Source organism: Orycteropus afer, unplaced genomic scaffold, assembly GCF_000298275.1.
Source record: "Orycteropus afer afer isolate SDZICR_OR568_19922 unplaced genomic scaffold, OryAfe1.0 scaffold00402, whole genome shotgun sequence".
Classification (NCBI taxonomy): Eukaryota; Metazoa; Chordata; class Mammalia; order Tubulidentata; family Orycteropodidae; genus Orycteropus; species Orycteropus afer.
In genome coordinates this window covers 2,251,926-2,269,334 of record NW_006921989.1, presented here as the reverse complement: position 1 = coordinate 2,269,334, position 17,409 = coordinate 2,251,926, and the positions used below count along the sequence as shown (strand labels likewise).

Genomic DNA, 17,409 nt, shown 5'->3' with positions numbered 1-17,409 from the left:
ACAGTCACCAACTAGAGGGTAGACCCATAGTAACTTGGGTGAAGGGAAAGGCAACAGGCAGTAAGGGGGAGGTGACCACACAATGATCGAGGCAGTGGAAGACAGGGAGGTGCACAACAGTTGAAGGCAACACAGGTGAATATAATTACCTACATAATCCTGCAATAATAGTAATAACAGTAATTTACAAGTAGATACCTAGATAGACACTCAATCTGAACGGGGCGGGAAGGCAAATGGCATCACACCCACAAATGTACACAGGTTTGACAGATGGTTATCTCTACCTACGTATTTACATATGCTGCAAATGCATCCACGAACGTGGCAGAGCACAGAGAGGACAAAGTTAGGAAGCACCTCGGTCATGACCCAACACCTTGTGGGAATGAGTCACTGTATGGATGCTCAGGACTATAGTACTGGAGACACGGAAGTCAACTGGCATAACACCGTCCACAAAGACAATACTCGACATCTGACTTTGATGAGCGGTGACTGGGTCTTAAAGGCTTGTGAGTGGCCATCAAAGGTGCAACTATTGATCTCTCCCAGTCCAGAGCAAAGAAGAGTGAAGAAAACCAAGGACACAGGAAACACTTAGTCCAAAGGACCGACAGAGCACGTGAACCTCTGCCTCCACCACCCTGAGACTAGAAGAACTAGATGGTGCCCTGCTTCCACCGCTGACCACTCTGAAAGGGATCCCAACAAGGCGTCCCAGACAGAGTGGGGGAAAATGTGGAACAAAACTCAAGATCATCAAAATGGCCAGGTTTACTGGTCTGATGAAGACTAGTAGAACACCCAAGACTATGGCCCTTAGATACCCTTCAAGCCAGGAACTGAACTTAAGCACCATGACTCAACGGTCAATCAAACAATAAATATGTCTGTAAGGTAAATAATAATACCAGGATGATATGCTCTCATTACAACAATCAAGCATAGGAGGGCAAGAGTACAGACAGCATTTGCCCAGGAACAGAGCTAGGAAAGCGGAAGGAGATGTGAAGGAAAGATGAAGGGAAGGCGTGGGTACAGGCAGGAAGTGGGAAGAACTCTGTTACAGTGTGGAGATTGCAGTAAATGTCACAAAATAGAATGTGCATGGATTGTTGAATGGAAAACCAATCTGCTCTATAAACTTTCACCCATCACAACAAAACAATTAAAAATTAACTGTTAAACATCCAGTTGCAACAACAAACAACAGATAATAAGCAAGAATCTCCTGGGCCCAGGCCTCCTCCCGCCCACGAGCAGACGGTGAGTAGCCCAGCTGCCCCACGCCATACCTTCCCACAGCTTCCGGTGCTGTTCCTTGGCCTCCTTCTCTGGCTTCTCAGCCTCCTCCTTCACTGTCCGTAGCATCTCCACCTGGTCCTCCAGGGACTTCTTCCCCTCCTGTAGCTCAATGAGCTTTTTCTGGGCAGAAAGAAGGCAAGAGCCCAGCTCTCCTTCAACTCTGCTTCCTCAGCACTTACCACCTCCCAGCCTCCATTGCACAGGACAGCCAGGAGGATCTTTCCAAAACACACCTCCCTGGGTCTCTCCCCTTGCTATGGTCCCCACAGCCCTGTGGAGAGAAGCCCCAACACCTCAATGCAGCCCACAAGGCCTTACCTACCCCTCTGGCCCCAACTGCCCCATCTCTATCTCAAACTAGGCGCCAACTGTCCTGCACAACATTCAGACCCCCAAACATCCTGCCTCCAGTTCTCTGTACGTGCTGCTCCTTCTGCCTGGAACGCTCCCCTTGGCTAACTCTAAACTACCCCATAGATTCCAGCTTAGATAGAAGCCTTCTCTTCCAGAAAGCCTTCTCTACCACCTACCCCCAGAAAGGAGGGGTAGGAAATGGAGGGCAAGAGCATCCTCTATGTCTCTTACTCCTGAGTGTGTCCCTTCTCCCAGCAGCCTTGGCTGTCCCGGTCCGTCTGTTCATCTCACTAGAGAATGGACCCCTGAGGCAGGTCTAGGTCTGGTTCCAGCCTCCTGCCCAGTGCGTGATACATTCTAGGCCTTTGTGGATATATTCACCAAGGAATGAGTGTAGTAGGCAGGCCTCAGCATGGAGCCCCCAAGCTGCTAGGGTCTTAGTCCAAGCCAGGTCACTCAGCCAGGGGATTGTTCGCCTCCCAAGATCCTGGCCATCACCTCGCCTGGCTTCCTGTCAGGGTCCTCCTGCCTCCTCAGGAGGGCAAAGGCCTCTAGAGCTGACCTTCCAACATGGCTTCCCAACTGTTCCCTGAACTTGGAAGGAAGCTTGGGGTGGGAGAGAGACACCTGGAATCGTCCCTGGGAGAAAGAGCAGTGGGTCAGCAGAGGCCCAGAGGCAATCATGAGGACTGTGACCCATCAGACAGACCAGGGGGTGGCAGGTAAGGCAAGAGGAGACACACCTGGGGACACATCCTCTTTGGGCCCCCCTCAAGTACCCACCCTTATCGACTCAATGTCACCTTGCTGAGTCCTCCCCTGAAACTGGGCAGCCATCCAGTCATCAGGCCCATGTTACATATAAGCGACCAGGTTGCAGAGGTGTCCCTCCTGTCTCTAGGAGGTCCAGAGCTCCTTTACAGCCCGGTTTAGTCTGATGCCCAAGGCTCTGCTCTCAACATGTGTGCTGACTACTCCCATCTGGTAACTGTGGAACCAATGACTAAACCCCCAATGGACAAATGAGCAGACCAAGGCGCAGACAAGCAGTAACTTGCCCCAGGACACCACTCATCAGGGGCAGGTGTAAACCCCACCTGACTCTGCCTGCCTGGCCAGCCCATGACTCCAGGCCAGGAGGCCTGGACCCATGGGGGGCAGCCTCAGGGGACCCCTCACCTGCTTCTCCTCCCGGGCCTTCTTCCAGTCCTCAATGAGGATCTTCTTCAAGCGGAAGCCCTCGCGGGTGACCTCCGCCATCTGCTGCAGAGTCTCCCTCTCCTGACGGCCCTTCTCTCTGAGGGTGGGGGACACACAGGCCACCACTAGGGGGCACTCAGGGCCCACCAGGTCTGCCTCTTCCGAAAGGGCTCAGTGCACCTTGCCCCTCACACTGGGAAGGGCTGAGAGAGTAGGACATGGAGGTTGTGTTCAATCCACTCTCCACTTAGAAGATTTGTAATCAAAAGGGTTTAGTAGGACTCTCTCCTTTGAGAACTAATTCAGCCTGCCATCCCATGACAATAGGAGAGGACAACTGTCCTTCAGATGTCACAATCCTCATCATTTCTGACTACCTTATACTGAGCCCACTTCTGCTCTTTAGATTACTTGCCTATGTGCATTTATGTTTTCAGGCTTTGCTGCAGGGCAATTGAAAATGCTGACTCTGAAGTAAGACTGATCTGGGTTCGAATCCTGCCTCTGCTAGCTCCCAGTTACATGACCCTGAAGTTCAGTGTTCTCAACCATTGAATAGGGAAAGGATTGCACCTGCTCCCAGGCCAGAGGGCAAGCCAGTGATGCTGGGCTCACAAGAAGCCTGGCACAGAGTTAAGTACCCAATACACAAAAGCAGAAAAGAGAAGGGGCCTGATTCATGGTGTGTGGGGGAGCAGCAGAAGAGGGGCAAGGTAGGGGGGTCACCCACGTACTTGCAAGTGTTCTCGCAGACGATGCCACTATTGTACTCCTCTGTGCCGTCACAGCAGTCTGAAGGCAGAAGCAGACTGCCATCAGACCTGGCAGTGACCCCTCTCTTTGCACCCGCTGCCTCCTCCCACAGGCCTAGGACACACTCACTCACCACAAACTCCATCATTGACCCGACTGGAGGGGATGTAAAGGGGCTTGTAGCCAGTGTTGGTGCAGTGGAAGCTGCCGTTAGGACAGGCAGCCGTGCCTGTGAAGAAGGGAGGTGAGACCGGCTGAGTCTGCTCAGGACCAGGTAAGTCCCACCCATCCACAGACAGAACTGCCACCCACATTCAGGGCCTGAAACCAAACTTTTCCTGCAGCCTCCCCAGCATGTCCTCACTGAGGCCCCTCAAAACAGGGCTCTGCCACCCTCATCCCTGGTCTCTGGCCAGGCTGCCTTCTGCCCCACGCTCTCTCCCACCTCTGGGTGTTTGCACATGCTGGCCCCTTCATCTGCAGCACCCTCCGGGATTCCCCCAAGAAGCCTTTCCTGACCCCCCAGGCTGGGTGCGGGCCTCTGTGGTTCCCTCCCCATAACACTGACCACACATTTCTGGACCTGCTTTCCCCTACTTCAACAGGGAGCCATGTAAAGGCAGGTTCGGTCACTGGCCCTCAGGGGCTGCCAAGAAATGCAAGAGGAATGAATGGACAAAAAGCTCACCTGGCTCGTCTGAGCCATCCTTGCAGTCACAGTAATCGTCATTGACCTGATCAAAAGGGATGGTGGCCGAGCCATCCAGGCAAGTGAAAGGCTTAGACTCGTCGTAGAAGTGATGGTCTAGGGAGGAGGGAAAAGCACTCAGCCCAGACCCCCTTAACAGAATACCATCTCCGCCCCCCACCCACTAGCTGAGCACTACCAGAGATTGGAAAACCAGGCAAACGGCTGTAAGTACCTATCACAGGTGCAAAGGTCGGCCCTCCTACGCCCCCCCCACCCCCAGCCTGGTGGGTCGGTGAACAGGGGTACTCACTGGAGAGGGAGACGCCGCGGGGTCGCTTGACCTCCACAGCCAAGCATAAGGGCAGCAGCAGCAGCATCGGAAGCAGCAACATCTCGCCGGAAACAGGTTCTGTAGGAGGAAGGCGGCTATGGGGGGAGATTCCCTTTCCCTCAAGCTGCGTCAATTAAAGGACTAGTCGGTCGAAAGGGGGCCAGTTCCAGCCAAAGGAACTTTTCTATCGCCTATGGGCAATGGGAACTCATTTTGTTTCCTGCAGGACAGGGAGGAAAGTGTCACTCTGCTCAAATCAATGGTAGGAATCTCAAAACCTCTGTTCCCGGTACGGGGAAGCGTGCTATCCAGTTCCCGCCAACAAGCCTAAGGGGTTAATAGTCTCCCCCGCAACATACACTCCCTCCGGCTGCCCCCTAGAGGAAACAGGGGTGACCAAGTGCCCGCTAAGTCATCACTTACTCGAAGCCGAGGCCAAAGGTCAATATCCACCGCGCCCCTCTGGCCCAGCAGCCCCAGTTCCTGCTGCAGAAAGAAAAGAGGAAAAGTCTAGGACGCGTCACTTCCGGTCCCATGCCGCTCGCCCGGAGCGGTAGCTCTAAGTAGCCATGTTGGGAGTGGAATGCGGGGGCGCTCGAACCCAGACGGCCATCTTGGGTAGGACTGTGAAGCTTTAGAAAGATAGCTCTGAGGCCTTGCGCTTAATGGCGGCGCCAGGTGCCTCCATCTTGAGAGTGGCGCCTTCTGCCGCAGAAAAAAAAATTTCTGCAAAATGCCCGAAAAGCCTTGGCAAGGGAAATAAAATGAACACGTGATACCAAAGTACCCTCCCCCACCGTCGTGCTGCGCCGCTCTACCCGGCTCCGGGTTGGGGACCGCCCCCTCTGTGCAGCGTCAGCCAATGGTGGCGGCGAGGAATGCGGGCGCTTTCGTTGGGAGTGCTTTGGCGGGAGGAGGGGAGGCAGTTACCGAGCAACCGGGATATGCTCAGAGGTCCTGCCAAGCTGTCGGAAAGTGCATTCCCAGAGCCCGAGGAACACGAACTGGATCCTGGACCCGAACAACTCCTAGTCGCCTCCTAACCCCTAAAGACTCTCGGCTCCAACCTAATCATGGCATCTCCTCTATGCAGAGCGGCCTCCGCGAACGTTCTGACTGCTCAGGACCAAGTTTCCACGCCTTCCTCCAAGGTCAAAGGCAGTCAGGTTCAGGCTAAGGGCGGCCACCCCCGAGGCAAGGGTGCTGCCCAGGCCTGGTACCCGGCCCACTCCAAGTCGGGATCCCGCCCCGCTAGCGGAGTGAAGCCCTCTGTGCACACACAGGTGGCTGAGTTACAAAGGAAGATACAACTCTTAGGTAAGATGGCTGCGGAGGGCACAGAAGGGCCAGGGGTCAACATTGTCCACCTAGGTCTCTGACTAGGCATGGTAGGACCAGTGCATCTCACTGCCATTGGACCAGGTGGTCAGTTGCTAGAAGCGAAAATTCATACCCGCTCATGGTTTCCCTCTCTTAAAACTTCTCCTGGGCTCATGCGTGGGATGCCCTCAAGGAGATAGATTGACATGGTGGCTGTGATGATGGGTATGGCAACAATAGTGAGGATGGCACAGGACCAGGTAGTGTTTCGTTCTGTTGTACATAGAGTCACTATGAGTTGGAACCGAATCGACATCACTTCACAACAACAGCATGCATGGAAGGAGCCCTGGTGGCACAGTGGTTAAGTACTCAGGTTGCTAACCGAAAGGTCAGCGGTTGGAAGCCACCAGCCACTCACAGGAGAAAGATGTGGCAGTCTGCTTCTGTAATGATTACAACTTATGGGACAGTTCTTCTCTCCCTATAGGGAGTCGGCATCGACTCGACAGCAGTGAGTTGGTTTTAGTATCATGTGTAGAGAAGACAGTGGTGGTTCAGTGGTAGAATTCTCCTCTTCCATGGAGGAGATCTGGGATTGATTCCAATGCACCTCAAGAGCAGCCGTGTCACCCATCTGTCAGTAAACACTTGCACGTTGCTATGATTCTGAACACATTTCAAGGGAGCTTCCAACCAAAGACTGGGAAAAAAAAAGCCTGACAATCTACTTCCAAAAATCAACCAATGAAAGATCTATGGAGCACAAGAATTTGATCCCATTGTGCACTGGTCACCATGAGCCAGGGGCTGACTCAAAGGCAGCTAACAACAATATCATGGATGGGATTGTTAAGAGTTTGGGTTCCAGAGCAGACTTTCTAAATTCAGATCTTAGCTCTGTATGTACTAGTTGTCTGACCTTAGAGAACTAAGAGTAACAGAATTGCTGTGTTTCTCCATCTGTAAAATGCAAGTAGAAACCATACAACCCCACATGGTTATTGTTAGGTGCTGCTGAGTCAATTCCAACTCATAGTGACCTTATGTACAACAAAACGAAACACTGCCCAGTCCTGCATCATCCTCCCAATCGTTGCTATGTTTGAGCCTACTGTTGCAGTCACCATGTTAATCCATCTCGTTGAAGGGCTTCTCCCATAGGATGCTGACACTTGTGAAGTGTTTAGAACACTGCCTGGCACGTAGCGGTACACTATAGAAGTATAAACTAGTGGTTCCTCACAGAAGGGGGGTGCCCCCCAGGGGACCACTGACAATTTCTGGAGACATTTTTGGTTGTCACATTTGGCAGGGGTGGGGGTGGGGATGGTAGTGTCACTGGCATCTAGTGGGTAGAGGCCAGGGATCCATTGTAATGCACTGGGAAGGCCCCCCTCCAAAAAAAAGTTATCCATTCCAAATGTCATCTTGCTAAAGCTGGAAAATCCTGGTGAAAACCACCATTGTTATTACTGTTTTTATTATCATCTAGAGGTAATCTCGCATAGTGGTTGAAGTTGTGGGCTCAGGAATGAGACTACCTGTGACCTTGAACAATTGGATCAGCCTCCCTGAGCCTCAGTTTTCTCATCTGTAGAATTGGAATAATAATAATGGCACCTGTTGGGCAATGACAAAGTGATACCTATAAAGCTTTTAAGGAACACAGGTGGTGTAGTGGTTAAGGCATTTGGTTGCTAACCAGAAAGCTGGTGGTTGGAAGCCCCCAGCTGCAGGTGAGATAGTCTGCAGTAACACTCTTGGAAACTCAATGGGGGTCATTATGAGTTGGAATCACCTCTATGGCAGGGAGTTTGGCTTGGTTTATAAAGTTCTTAGTCTGACATCCAACACATAATAAAAAGCTCAAAGGGAGGTATTCTTGTAACATTAAGTTGATGATTACATAAAGCTCTTCCCTCTGGGAAGCTTCCCCTGCCCCCTGCAATGATGCTCTGCTTGTGCCTGCCCACCTCAACTGCCCCCAGAGGGCGACCGGAAGGCGTTTTATGAGAGCTCCCAGTGGAACATCAAGAAGAACCAGGAGACCATCAACCAGCTCAGAGAGGAGATCAAGGCACTGCAAATACAGCTGGCAAAACTGCTCCAGGTTCGAGGGCAGAGACAGGTGGAGGGGACCTGGGGGGGCGGGGGACAGGCACTGCCTTGGTGGAGGGACCTGAATAAGGGGTGACCAGGCTCCTCTCCCTGCAGGAAGATGAGAAAGTGGTCCAGACAGTGATTCGGGAATGGAAGTCAGAGAAGCCGTACCTGAAGAACAGAACAGGCCAGGTTTGCTCTCTCTGATCAACCGTGCCCCACCCCCACCTACAACCAGGTCCCCACCCAGCCTCCTCACTGCACTTCCTGTCTCCACTTTCACTCTCTACAATCTTTCCTCCACATCAGCCACCATTTATTTATTCACTCAGTGAAATTAATATTGCATGGCATGGAATCAGGTGTCAAGGAACCCCAGTGAACAAAACAGGCCTAGTCTCCACTCCCTAAGAGCTCATATCAGAATGGGGGAAACACAGAAAAACAAAAGTAACAAATGTGGACACAAGGTAGTTTCCAGTAAGGACAAGATAAATGAACAAAACAAAGCAAGGTGATGTGCTAGAGAGGGACTGGAGGGGCAGAGATGTGCACTTTAGATTGGATGGAGGTCAGCAAAAGACATTCTCTCTCTAAAGAAGGTTGATCTGAGAATGGGGCCAGCCAGGAAAAGATCTGGGCAAGAGCACTCCAGGCAGAGGGAACAGCAAGTGCAAAGTCTCTGAGGCAGGAATAAGCTTAGAGTGTTGGAGACACAAGAGGAGGCCAATGTGGCTGGAGCAGAGTGAGGAGGTATGGGAAGAGGGGAAGTCAAAAAGGGAGGTGGGCCCGGCAATGATAAGGAGTTGCAATTTTATACTACGAAACAGAGACATGGAAAATGGACAGTGAGGAGGCAAGAAGGAAGGCCAGGAGGGGGTCGTCCAAGTGAATGACGACATCAGCAACACTAGGATAAAAGTGATGGAGATAGAAAGAGATTTCTATGTGGGAAACATTTGAGGTAGAACACAGAGAATTGCTGACAAGTTGGATGTAGGTGGGATAGAAGGAGAGAAGTCAAGGATGACTTCAAGATGTTGGGCTTGAACACCTAGAAGGATGGAGCTGCCATGAGCTGGGATAAGGAAGGTATGAGAAGGACAGGGTTGGGGATGACCAGGAGGTCAGTTTTGGGCACAGTGATGTTGAGGTCCCTCTGGAGATGTCTGGAATGCTCTGACTCATAGCAACCATGTGTACAACAGAAAAAACACTGCCTGGTCCTATGCCAGCCTCACAATCCTTGCTATACCTGAGCCCATCATTGTAGCCATTATGTCAATCCATCTTGTTGAGGACCTTCTTCTTTTTCATTGACCCTCCACTTCACCAAGCATGACATCCTTCTCCAAGGAATGGTCCCTTCTGACAACATGACCAAAGTAAGTGAGACGAAGTCTGGCCTTTCTCACATCCAGGGAGCATTCCAGCTGCACTTCTTCAGGACAGATTTGTTAGTTCTTCTGGAAGTCCATGGTACTTTCAGTATTCTTTGCCAACACCCCAACTCAGAAGCGTCAACTCTTCTTCAGTCTTCTTTATTCATTGTCCAGCTCTTACATACATACGAGGTGACTGAAAATACCATGGCTTGGGTTAGGCATACCTTAGTCTTCAGAGAGACATCTTTGCTCTTCAGCACTTTAAAGAGGTCTTTTGCAGCAGATTTGCCCAGTGCAATACATCGTCTAATGTCTTGACTGCTGCTTTCATAGGTTTTGATTGTGGAACCAAGTAAGATGAAATCTTTGACAACTTGAGTCTTTTCCCCATTTATCATGATGCTGCTTATTGGTTTATTTGTGAGAGTTTTCATTTTCTGTATGTTGAGATGTAATCCATACTGCAGACTGTAGTCTTTAATCTTCATCAGTAAGTGCTTCATGTCATCCTCACTTTCAACAAGCAAAGTTGTGTCGTCTGCCTATCACAAGTTGTTCGTGAATCTTCCTCCAATCCTGATGCCACGCTCTTCTTTGAATAGTCCAGCTTCTCGGATTATTTGCTCAGTATACAGATTGAATAAGTGTGGGGAAAGGATACAATCCTGAGCGCTCCCTTCTTGATTTTAAACCATTCAGTGTCCACTTGTTCTGTTTGACAGACACCCTCCTTGTCTACATACGGGTTTCTTATGAGCACAATTAAGTGTTGTGGAGTTCCCGTTCTTTTCAATGTTATTCATTATTTGTTATGATTCACACAATTGAATGCTTTTGCATAATCAATAAAACACAAGTAAACATCTTTCTGGTATTCTTTGCTTTCAGCCAAGATCCATCTAACATCAGCAATGATATCCCTTGTTCCACATCCTCTTGTGAATCCAGCTTGCATTTCTAGAAGTTCTCTTATCAATATACTGCTGCAACCATTTTTGAATTATCTTCAGTAAGGTTTTACTTACAATGAGCTATCAATGATATTGTTCGATAGTTTTCACATTCTGTGGGATCACCTTTCTTTGGAATAGGTACAAATATGTATCTCTTCCAGTCAGTTGGCCAGGTAGCTGTCTTCCAAATCTCAGCGTAGGCAAGTGAGTGCATGGCAACCATTTGTTGAAACATCTCACTGGGTATTCTGTCAATTCCTAGAACCTTGTTCTTCACCAATTCCTTCAGTGCAGCTTCAACTTCTTCCTTCAATACCATTGGTTCTTGATCATATGCCACCTTCTGAAATGGATGAACATCAACCAGTTCTTTTTGGAACAGTGACTCTGTGTATTCCTTCCATTTTCTTTTGATGTTTTCTGCATCATTTGATATCTTGCCCATAGAATCTTTCAATCTTGCAACTCGAGGCTTGAATTTTTTTTCTTCAGTTCTTTCAGCTTAAGAAATGATGAGCATGTTCTTCCCTTTTGGTTTTCTAACTCCAGGACTTTGCACATTTCATTATAATATTTGACTTTGTCTTCTCAAGCTGCTCTTTGAAATCTTCTGTTCAGCTCTTTTATCTTGTCATTTCGTCCATTTGCTTTAGCTACTCTCCATTGAAGGTCAAGTTTTAGAGTCTCCTCTGACATCCATTGTGGTCTTTTCTTCCTTTCCTGTCTTTTTAATGACCTTTGGCTTTCTTCATGGATGATGTTTTTGATGTCACCCCACAATTCCTCTGGTTTTTGGTCATTGGTGTTCAATGCATCACATTTATTCTTTAGATGGTCTCTAACCTCAGGAGAAGAGATATAATCAAGATCATATTTTGGCTGTTGTAGACTTGTTTTGTTTTCAGCTTCAACTTGAACTTGCATATGAGCAGTTGATGGTCTGTTCCACAGTCAGCTCGTGGTCTTGTTTTGGCTGAAGATAAGTATGGGGAAAGGATACAACCCTGAGCGCTCCCTTCTTGATTTTAAACCATTCAGTGTCCCCTTGTTCTGTTTGACAGACACCCTCCTTGTCTACATACGGGTTCCTTATGAGCACAGTTAAGTGTTCTGGAGTTCCTGTTCTTTGCAATGTTTATTCATAATTTGTTATGATCAGTGCATGGTATCCATTTGTTGAAACATCTCCCTGGGTATTCTGTCAATTCCTGGAGCCTTGTTCTTCACCAATTCCTTCAGTGCAGCTTCAACTTCTTCCTTCATGATGATGGAGCTGCTCCATCCTCAAGGCCGTATTTTCTAACTACTGGTGATTCCTCTTTGTTTCCAACTTTTGCATTCTAATCACCAGTAATAATCAACATAGCTTGATTGCATGTTTGGTCAATTTCAGACTGCAGAAGTTGGTAAAAATCTTAATTTCCTTTTCTTTGGCTTTGGTGGTTGGTGGTTGAATAATAGTAGTACTAACTGGTTTTCTTTGTAGGTGTATGGATATTATCCTCTCACTGACAGCATTGTACTTCAGGATAGATCATGAAACATTCTTTGTGATGATGCATGCCACGCCATTCCTCTTCAATTTGTCATTCCCTGGCATAGTAGATCATATAGTTGTCTGATTCAAAATGGTCAAAAACATCCATTTCAGCTCACTAATGCCTAGGATATTGATCTTTATGCATTCCATTTCATATTTGACAACTTCCAATTTTCCTAGATTCATACTTCATACATTCTATGTTCTGATTATTAATGGATGTTTGCAGCTTTTTCTTCCCATTTTGAGTCATGCTACATCGTTAAATGGAGGTCCCAAAAGCTTTACTCCATCCCTGTCATTAAGGTCCACTCTAATTTGAGGAGGCAGCTCTTCCCCAGTCCTATTTTGAGTGCCTTTTGACCTGAGGGGCTCATCCTCCGACATTGTATCAGACAAAGTTTCAGGGCTATTCATAAAGTTTCCAGTAATACATCAGACCAAATGTTTCACTGCATTCATAAGGTTCTCACTGGCCAATTCTTGGAGAGTGGATGGCCCTTTCCTTTTTCCAGGTCTGTCTTAGTCTGGAAGCTCTGCTGAAACCTGTCCACCAGTGTATAAACTCATTACCATTGAGTTGATTCTGACTCATACTTTAAGGAAGTAGATTGCCCAGTCTTCCTTCAGTGGAGTGGCTGGTGGGTTTGAACTGCCAGCTTTCTGGTTAGCAGTCAAATGCCTCAGGCAACTAAGCCTTTAAATCCATGAAACTGATCAGGTCACCAAAGAGGTGAGTGTAGACGGAGGAAAGAGGACAAAAGGTCTGAGCCTGGGGCCCTCTGCAAAGGCAAAGGAGACTGAAAAGGGGCAGCCAGGGAAGTGGATGGAAAACCTGGGGGTGGGGGGCATGTCCTGGAAACCATGAGAGAGAACCTGCAGGAGGAAGTGGATCAGATAGCAGGAGAGGCCAAGGCAGTTGAAGGCCAACATATGGGAGAAGGAAGGAAGGAAAAACTAGGTGAGGTTCAGGCCTCTGGTCTCCTTCCCCTCCCTGCAGCAGGCCCTGGAGCTCCTCGACTACCGACTGCGTGAAAAGGTGAAGCAATTGAACGCTCTGCGCCACGAGGTGGAGTTGCGGCAGAAGCGGCTGGAGGAACTCCAGCTGCAACACAGCCTGCGTGAGCTCGAGATGGCCGAGCTGCAAGACAGCAACACGGAGGTTGCTAAGGTGGGACCGGTGAGGCCTGCAGGGCAGGGACCTGGTGGTGCAATGGAGTGGGCAGTGTACTCAGCCCATGCGTGTTGCCTCTAGACCATGAGAAACCTGGAAAACCGCCTAGAAAAGGCCCGGATGAAGGCGGAAGAGGCGGAACACATCACCAGTGTGTACCTGCAGCTCAAGGCCTATCTGCAGGTGGGGTCTAGGTCTTCTTGGGGGCCCGGGGGTGGGGAGGTTTATGAGAAGAGTATGCTTGGATGGGGACAGCCCAGTCACAGGCCTGCCCCATCTCCAGGAGGAGAGCCTTAACTTGGAGAACCGGCTGGATACTATGGAGGCTGAGGTGGTGCGAACGAAACATGAGCTGGAAGAGCTGCACCTGGTGAACCAGGAGGCGCTCAATGCCAGGAACATCGCCAAGGTGCCCGCTGCTCGCTGGCCCCCGGGTGTTCTATCCAACTCCCTTGGGCTCCTAGCCCTGGAATCTGATCCCCAACTGCTCCTGGACCCTTCCCATCTACCTCTCAGGATCCTGCGGCATGGGCCAGCCAGCTAGGGACTGGGCCCAGGGCTCCAGCGCAGAGCTGCAGTCAGTACCAGCCAGTCCCCGGCTTCCCTGCCCACTCTGCAGAATCAGTTGCAATATCTAGAGGAGACGGTGTACCGAGAGCGCAAGGAGCGTGAGCGCTACATAACCGAGTGCAAGAAGCGAGCAGAGGAGAGGAAACTGCAGAATGAGCGCATGGAACGAAAGGTGGGTGCGACCAGGGCCCAGCCCTCAGCTGCAAGTGCGCTGCCTCACCCACGCCCCTAGTTTGGTCCAGACCAGAGACTCTTCGCGACTATTGCTGCTCCTGACCTCACCTCCACTCTGACTCCACCTCCACTGCCAGTCTGCTGTCTGTGCATGGCATCCTCCCATATCCTTGGCCCTGCCCCTCACTGCCTCATTTTGCTTCTAGCTCTCCCAGTCAGTAGGCTTCTTCCCAAGCCTCCTCTTGATTCCACCATAAACGCAACTATTGCTGTGAAGTCAGATGCAACCCATAGCGACTCCTCCTTGGGTTTCCGAGGCAGTATCACTATGGACGTAGATTGCCTAACCTTCCTTCCAGGGAGTGGCTGGTGGGTTTGAACCACCAGCCTTCTGGTTAGCAGTCAAGTGCCTTAGGCACTATGCTACCAGAGCTCCCACCACCTGCCAAATCTGACTCTGCTTCTAACCCCTACAACCTGCCTCCGCTGTCCCTTCCCTCCTCCCCCTAAGCTTTCTCACATGCCTGACTCCTCCCATGGTGCCCTTATGTGGCCCCCTTCTCCCTGTGAAGCCTCTCCTAGCCCACCCTCTCCCTGACCCAGTTCGGATACCCTCCCCATTCTTTGTGCTAACCCCTTGTCAGGGTCTGACCCTGGCTTTGACCTCAACCCATGAGCAGACCCAGCGTGAGCACATGCTGCTGCAGTCCGAGGACATGACCCAGGATAAGCTGCAAGCCAAGGAGGAGCTGTGGCATCGCTGGAACATGTACCAGATGGAAGTGATCTTCGACAAGGTCAAGGACGCCACTGGTGTGGCCGACACACACGTAAGTGCTGCCCACAGCCCGCCCTGCCACGGAGCATGCCAGAGCTGTGCCCAGGCCTAGGATGCCAACGTGTTGGAGAGTCCCCCCAGGAAGTTCATATACCTCACTTCCTCTCCCAACTGGATCTATTCCTTAGCACACAAACCTGCTATCTTCTTAAAGGACATCCCCTCCCTACTTCCAGTTACTGCCTCATTTCTCTGTTGCACTTCACAGCAAAACTCACTCTAGTCATCTACACTGGCTACTATTTTCTGTCTTGTTCTCTCTTACGTTGGATCTGGCATGTCAGCTTTGCAAAGGCTGGGAGTTTCTCTCTGTTCTCTAGCATCTACAACCAGACAGCCAGTACCACTCAGACTGGGCACCCAAGATCCTGAGCTTTGCAGCTTCTCCTCAAATTACTCTAAGTCCCCCTGCGGTGCCTGGTTCTGGCCAGCCAGTATTGATGTCTGGATGGCCCTTGGTCCTGTTTCTCCCCTTTGGGTGCTCTCCATCCCTCTACCTGGCTGCAGGTCAATCTCCAAGGCGCTCCAGGGCTCTGAGGTCCTCTTGGGGCACTGTGGCTAGGCCCCTATGCAGAAGGATGCACTGGTGAGCAGATCATTCCCGCTGGTTGGTCTCCCTGAAGACTGGCGAGATTGGGCACCAGAATGCTGCTGTCACGGTGGTTGTGAAAGGCAGCTGTGCTCCCTGTTACACCCACACTACTCTGCATGTTAATTTTGGGTGACACAAATTCCTAAGACAAGAAAAGGCCTTGCAAAAATTCTTTGTTCGGGGCTGCACGCAGCCCTGAGTCCCCCCCACACGGTCCCACATAGCCCCCGGCTTAGGCCACCTGCCCTGTGTGCCAGAGAGGAGACAGAGTGGTGTCTTTGTGCCTCCGCCAAGGCTCTGGCTCTGACTGGGGGCTGGGCTGCCTGCAGTCGGTGGTCCGGCGGTTTCTGGCCCAGGGCGACACCTTCACCCAGTTGGAGGCCCTCAAGAGGGAGAATGAGGAGACGCTGGTGAGGCTGAAGCAAGAGAAGCAGAGGCTGCAGCAGGAACTCGAACGCCTCAAGTATTCCGGGGAGCATACGCTGGTGAGGTGAGGCCCCAGTGTGCGACGCAGGGCGGGCGTGGGGAGTGAGTACGCGTCGGGGCTCTCCAGCGGTGGCCTGTGTCGCTCCCTGAAGCGAGCAGCAGCTGCTAGCCGAGCTTCAGGGGTGCCTCAGAACCGAGGAGCAGCGGCGCACTGACGCACAACAACAGCTAGAGCGCACCAAGCGGGCGATGCAACTGGTCAAGGAGGGCCTCGAGCAACTGGCCGGCAAGCTGCACTACGTCACGGTGGTAGGCCAGCCCCCGCCCTATCCCCAGGGCGTCAGCGGTCGGCGATTTCTTTCCCTGAGGATTTCAGAGTCCCTGCCCACCTGAAGCCCGCTGCTGCCAAAAGTCCCACCCTGCCCCCACTCAAAACCTCGGAGACTCCAATCGAATCCTAAAGCGGCTCAACCTAGAAGCCCCACTGTGCCGGCGGCGGCAGAAACCCATTTCATATATCTGCTCCTCTTCAAGAGATCGTGTCCCTGGGTGTCTCCACCCCACCCGCCCGGCCCCACACAGGATAGCACCACCCCTGTGGAGGGTCCCTTGCCTCCAAGGTTGGTCCCGGGCTGACCCGGCTCCGCCCTTGGCCGCAGGACGGCAGCCGCTACGCTGGTAAGGAGCTGGATCCCCACGCCACTAACTACTTGCCAGACCTGCTGGGCGTGGTAGAGGAAAAGCTGTTGAAGCTGTGCAAGCAGCTTGAAAGCCTCGACCTGCCGGTGATGTTGGAACACGTCTCGGATCGCGAGGTGCTCGTCAGGGGGCAAGGTTCTGGAGGTCAGGGGCGGGGCTGCCGGTGCGGCGGGTGGGTTGGAGAAACCAGGGAACCGGGCCTGGGGCGGCGCGACCCTCGGGAGACCCGCGAGGAGGCGGAGAAGCGGAGGGTGAGCCTGAGCTGCGGGCTGGTCCCTGGAGGCCAGAGGGCGGGGCTGGGGGAGCAGGGGGCTGGCATCAGAGGCCAAGGGGAGGGGCCCGAGAAACCTTGCGCGGACATGAGGAACTAGGATGTCAGGTGTGCGCGGAGAAGTAGAGGCGCAGCTGGCCCAGGGAAAGAAACAAAAGCCGCATTGGGCCTCGGTCTGGGTTTGCAATCTGGATTATTTCGGAATCGGGGGGCGGGGGGAGAGGAAGGAAGAAGGGACCTTCCCTGCGGCCCCTGCCCCGCCCACACTCCTCACCCCCGCCTCCGCCCGCCCAGTTCTACGCCAGTTTAGAGGGAAGGCTGCCCCTGTGCAACACCCGCATCGAACTGCCCCTTGTCAGTTCCAAGGACAAGTTCTTCGGTCAGTGCGGGCAGGAAGAAGGGGCGGGACGGGAGCGGGGCAGGCGGAGGAACGTGGTCTGAAGCCAGACTGATTGCCCAGACGGAAGCGGATGGGGGTGGGTAATAGAGGAGGCGGGAGCCGGCAGGAGAAGCGCAAATGGGGACCTGGACACCTTCGCTTCCCCCCTCACTCCTTCCCTGCCCCTGGCAGACGAGGAGGAGAGTGAGGACGACGACAACCACGTGGTGACTCGTGCGGCACTCAAGATCCGTTCCCAGAAATTCATCGAATCCCGCAGCAAGAGGCGCAGTCGCTCGCGGAGGTCCTAGACTGGCACTGGCGTCCACCTGGCGCCTCGGAGCCCTC

The 17,409-nt window shown here is 51.8% G+C and overlaps 2 protein-coding genes across 2 annotated transcripts in view; one reads left to right on the top strand and one right to left on the bottom strand.

The window, feature by feature from the left end:
- The window catches only part of PRKCSH (protein kinase C substrate 80K-H), a 14,308-nt gene extending 9,058 nt beyond the window's left edge, over positions 1-5,250 (bottom strand). The window contains 8 exon segments of the mRNA XM_042782647.1: positions 1,299-1,428; positions 2,842-2,959; positions 3,597-3,654; positions 3,749-3,844; positions 4,304-4,420; positions 4,617-4,761; positions 5,061-5,123; positions 5,239-5,250. Coding sequence (XP_042638581.1) covers positions 1,299-1,428; positions 2,842-2,959; positions 3,597-3,654; positions 3,749-3,844; positions 4,304-4,420; positions 4,617-4,761; positions 5,061-5,123; positions 5,239-5,250 — 739 coding nt within the window.
- Positions 5,251-5,710: 460 nt separating this feature from the next.
- Positions 5,711-17,372, top strand: ODAD3 (outer dynein arm docking complex subunit 3). Its single transcript, XM_007953604.1, has 13 exons — positions 5,711-5,954; positions 7,949-8,070; positions 8,175-8,252; positions 12,942-13,109; positions 13,194-13,295; positions 13,396-13,521; positions 13,732-13,854; positions 14,537-14,686; positions 15,616-15,776; positions 15,865-16,021; positions 16,372-16,527; positions 16,977-17,061; positions 17,254-17,372. The coding sequence occupies exons 1-13, from the start codon at positions 5,711-5,713 to the stop codon at positions 17,370-17,372; spliced, it is 1,791 nt and encodes a 596-aa protein (XP_007951795.1).
- The last annotated feature ends 37 nt before the right edge of the window (positions 17,373-17,409 follow it).

Coding starts and splice junctions, on each gene's coding strand:
- ODAD3 (XM_007953604.1), top strand. CDS start 5,711: ATGGCATCTCCTCTATGCAGAGCGGCCTCCGCGAACGTTCTGACTGCT. Junction 8,071..8,174: donor AGCTGGCAAAACTGCTCCAG/GTTCGAGGGCAG, acceptor CTCTCCCTGCAG/GAAGATGAGAAAGTGGTCCA. Junction 16,022..16,371: donor AGCTGCACTACGTCACGGTG/GTAGGCCAGCCC, acceptor CCTTGGCCGCAG/GACGGCAGCCGCTACGCTGG.